The sequence below is a fragment of the Triticum urartu genome, chromosome 2A, assembly GCF_056163025.1.
Source record: "Triticum urartu cultivar PI428250 chromosome 2A, HENAU_Tu73, whole genome shotgun sequence".
Lineage (NCBI taxonomy): Eukaryota > Viridiplantae > Streptophyta > Magnoliopsida > Poales > Poaceae > Triticum > Triticum urartu.
The window spans coordinates 309,497,369-309,501,966 of record NC_141874.1 but is presented as its reverse complement, the minus strand read 5'-3'; the positions used below and the strand labels follow the sequence as shown (position 1 = coordinate 309,501,966).

The window sequence follows — 4,598 nt, the reverse complement described above, 5'->3', positions numbered from 1 at the left end:
TACGCAGTTAGAGAGGCACATGTTTGCAGTCTCTAGAGCCACCGGCGTGTGTTACTACAGGGGCCGGAGGCACGGAATGGAAGTCTCTACAAAAATGAAGGCATCACAAGCATCCAGAGGCACGTGGACGGAGTAGCAGAGCTGAGCTCCGAATACATAGTTATAGGGTCATGGTTTGGAAGTGTGCAGAGTCAAGGTAGTGCGACACAATGGGGCATCTAAGAGTCTTGGCAAGTGTCATGTGAGAGAGGCACCTGGATCCAGGTACACAAGGCACGGGATTGCGACTTCTTGATGCACGGGTATCAACGTTGTGGGTGCACAATAGTGTGGTCTCAGAGGCATGTGTTGGAATGCTCGGTTAGAGATGCATTGTTGTGACGTTTGTGAAGAGACATGGGCGTGGTACCGCGAACATGTAAGAGTCGCGGGGCGTGACACGTTAGGCACGTGGATGAAGTTACGGAAGGCACGAAGGTGAAGACCCAAGAGGCACGGAAGTGGGGTTTTTGTTGTTGCGAACAGCTATCAATCCTGTGGATGTTCAAAAGTGTGATACCAAAGGAATGCTTCCGAACACGCAGTTAGGGAGTCACGGTTGTGAAGCCTCTAGAGAGTCACGCATGTCTGGCATCACGGGCATGGAGTGGTGTGGGGCTTTGAGAGGCATCACTGGTCCTTAACCCTCTGGATGCATGGTGGTGTGGTAGGAGAGGCTTGCTTGCTAATACTGTGGTAGGAAGGCGCCATTGTGGATGCACATGTGTGAGGTCTCTAACGGCGCGAGTGGGTGGCACCACATGCATTTGTTTGAATACTCATTTAGAGAGTCAGGTTTGTACTCATGCTAGATTCATGCTACAGTGGAAGGTCAAGGGCTACTGGCACATAAGTGCAGCTGGGGATGAGATTTACTTGTGCAGTATTTAGAGTTGCGAGCGTGTGTCACCACAGGCACGTGAGAGTGATGCGTCGGGAAGTTTGGTAGTAGAGGCATCGGTGCGAATAGTACTCAGAGAGTATCGGTTGTGGGTCCACATGTGTGAAGTCTGTGCAGCATTGGTCGTGTGGTAGTAGCGGCGTGCGTCGGGAAAGGTGCGAGCAATAACATTTGTTACGTGCTTAATCAGACGATTTGACAGTTGCTTTCTCCCGGCAACAGCGAGCACTGCCACTCGGCGCTTGCCTCGACGCGCAGCAACGACGAGCGCGTGTCTTCTACCCTCACTACCACGACGAGGCCGTGTCCAACCGCCTCCTCCATGACCCAGACCTTGGCACAAAAGGGCAACTGCGCTTCCATAGCCGCTCAATTCCGAAAAAACTATTGCCGTTCCATCTCAACTAGCATCTCCTCACAATCTATGTGTCAAGGCGGCCATCGCTGGAGGATTGTATTGGCGTAGGAACCATCTGCCAACCGTCCCCATGGTGAGACGTCCGACTAGAGCACCAAGGTCGACGACATTCAGGTCCCGGTCAGATGCATGACTACAAAGTGCACCTCAAGGAGGTTGACATCCATGGCAAGGAAAAGCTGGATGTCGTATGCACCAGCAATCCTAAGGAAGCTGACAAGATGATCAGCAGGATCCTGAAGAGGGTCTGCGGCTTGTACCCTCAGTACATCGGCGTTGATGTCGAGTATACCAGGGAGGACGAACGTCCGCAGAGGGAAGCGGTTCTATAGTTATGCATGGAGGAACTCTGTTTGGTATATCACATCACCGCGGCAACAAAATGGAGAACCATCCTACAGTTTCAACCTCTCCATGCTTCTGTTTAATTAGCTTTTCACCCTGAAATTTGATTAAATTGGTTTATTGACTTGATGTATCAGTGAAGTTTCTGAAGTAGATGCAGCAGAATAGATTTTGAACTTGACTCACCAGATCAGTTTATGTATTTGATGCACTAGATAAATTTATGGATTTTATGTACGAGATTATTTTCTGAACTTGATGTTCTAGTGTACTTTCTGTTCTAGTGTAGTTTCTATATTTCATGTTCTAGTGTAGTTCAGTTTCTTGAATTGATGTGTTAATGTGGCTAAGAAGTAGATAGGTAATTGATTCAAGTGTAACTACAAAAAATAAAAATAACATGTTGTGCTTGTATTTTATTTCTGAACTCTGCATAGCAGTTTCTGAAATTTTTTCGTCCATGAATTATACATACTATATAAGCATGTACTTGGTCGATACTTGATGGATCCACTTAAATGTGCCATCCCCTGCAGGCCCAAGAGCGGGCGCCCGTTCTTGAAGGAGGACAGGTTCTACACCTTTGCCGGCTTCAGTATTGAAGGTGACAATGAGATGCTGCGAAGTTCTGGTTTGGACATCAACCCCAACAAGTACATCGACATCCAGCGCAAAAGGAGAGTTCCTTTCAAGGGAAGAAAGAGGTACCACTCTTTGGCTGATGTTGCAGGGAGCATGATCCACCTATTCTACACACAAATGAAGGGTAAGATTGATAGGGTTGAAGACCATAAACTATGGGGGATCAGCCCACTACCAAATTACCTCATTGAGTATGCAGCAATAGATGCGTACGCCACCTACGAGTCGTGGAAGAGAATTGAAAACATCAGAGAAGGTCTGGAGAGTGCAAAAGAGGCAGAGAAGACTTATGACGATCCTTACTACGGATACTAATGATGACGAAAACATAGAAAGCTGGTCGTGGAGTTTCTTGTGTTTATGCTTGTCCTTTCTATTGTACCAGGTTCGTATTTTACTTCTGTTAGAACGAAGCAGTTTCTAATATCATCTGTATCATGTTAAACAAATTTCCTTATGTCAAGTTGTAGTTTGTTTATGTGATTGAGCAAGTTATTTAGCTTGCTAAGAACTATGTTTATTCAGCAATCGTGTGATTTTGAAGTAGTAATGTTGCTTTTTACTCTAAAAACAACAAAATACAAAGCTGTATTTTTACGCTTAGTACAGTTTACTTGTGCACACAAGCGCGACTTCTTGAGGAGTGGCAGGAGTGGCATGGGTCGGAATACGCAGTTAGAGAGGCACAGGTTTGCAGTCTCTAGAGCCACTGGCGTGTGTTACTACAGGGGCCTGAGGCACGGAATGGAAGTCTCTACAGAAATGAAGGCACCACAAGCATCTAGGGCAACGTGGAGGGAGTAGTAGAGATGAGCTCCGAATACGTAGTTACAGGGTCATGGTTTGGAAGTGTGCAGAGTGCAGGTAGTGCGACACCATGGGGCATGTAAGAGCCATGGCAAGTGTCATGTGAGAGAGGCACCTGGATCCAGGTACGCAAGGCACGGGATTGCGACTTCTCGATGCATGGGTATCAACGTTGTGGGTGCACAATTGTGGTCTCAGAGGCATGTGTTGGAATGCTCGGTTAGAGATGTACTGTTGTGACGTTTGTGAAGAGACATGGGCATGGTACCGCGACCATGTAAGAGTCGCGGAGCGTGACACATTAGGCACGTGGATGCAGTTATGGAAGGCACGGAGGTGAAGACCCTAGAGGCACGGAAGTGGGGGTTTTGTTGTTGCGAACAGCTATCAATCATGTGGATGTTCAAAAGTGTGATACCAGAGGCATTCTTCCGAATACGCAGTTAGGGAGTCATGGTTGTGAAGCCTCTAGAGAGTCACGCATATCTGGCATCACGGGCATGGAGTGGTGTGAGGCTTTAAGAGGCATGACTGGCCCTTAACCCTCTGGATGCATGGTGGTGTGGTAGGAGAGGCTTGCCTGCTAATACTGAGGTAGGAAGGCACCATTGTGGATGCATAGGTGTGAGGTCTCTAATGGCGCGAGTGGATGGCACCACATGCATTTGTTTGAATACTCATTTAGAGAGTCACGTTTGTACTCACGCCATATTCATGCTACAGTGGAAGGTCAAGGGCTACTGGCACATAAGTGCAGCTGGGTATGAGATTTACTTGTGCGGTCTTTAGAGTTACGAGCGTGTGTCACCACGAGCACGTGAGAGTGATGCGTCGGGAAGTTTGGTAGTAGAGGCATCGGTGCGAATAGTACTCAGAGAGTATCAGTTGTGGGTCCACATGTGTGAAGTCTGTGTAGCATTGGTCGTGTGGTAGTAGCGGCGTGCGTCGGGAAAGGTGCGAGCAATAACAATTGTTACATGCTTAATCGGATGACTTGACGGTTGCTTTTTCTCGGCAACCGCGAGCACTGCCACTCGGCTGTTGCCTCGACGCACAGCAGCGATGAGCGCATGTCTTCCACCCTCACTACCACGACGAGGCCGCGTCCAACCGCCTCCTCCATGACCCAGACCTTGGCACAAAAGGGCAACTACGCTTCCATAGCCGCTCAATTCCGAAAACACTATTGCTGTTCCATCTCAACTAGCATCTCCTCACAATCTTTGTGTCAAGGCGGCCATCGCTGCAGGAGTGTAATGGCGGAGGAAACATCTGCCAAGCATCCCCATGGTGAGACGTCCGACTAGAGCACCGAGGTCGACGACGTTCAGGTCCCCGGTCAGGAGCACGACTACAAAGTGCACCTCAAGGAGGTTGACATCCACGGCAAGGAAAGTTGGATGTCGTATGCACCAGCAATCCTGAGGAAGCCGACAAGATGATCAA

At 48.5% G+C, this 4,598-nt stretch overlaps 1 protein-coding gene across 1 annotated transcript; it reads left to right on the top strand.

The window, feature by feature from the left end:
* The first annotated feature begins 1,483 nt into the window (after nt 1-1,483).
* On the top strand, nt 1,484-2,660 carry LOC147984927 (uncharacterized). Its single transcript, XM_087541322.1, has 2 exons — nt 1,484-1,644; nt 2,240-2,660. Exons 1-2 carry the CDS (start codon nt 1,484-1,486, stop codon nt 2,658-2,660), a joined length of 582 nt encoding a protein of 193 aa, XP_087397448.1.
* Nucleotides 2,661-4,598: the final 1,938 nt, after the last annotated feature.

Coding starts and splice junctions, on each gene's coding strand:
- LOC147984927 (XM_087541322.1), top strand. CDS start 1,484: ATGCATGACTACAAAGTGCACCTCAAGGAGGTTGACATCCATGGCAAG. Junction 1,645..2,239: donor TACATCGGCGTTGATGTCGA/GTATACCAGGGA, acceptor CATCCCCTGCAG/GCCCAAGAGCGGGCGCCCGT.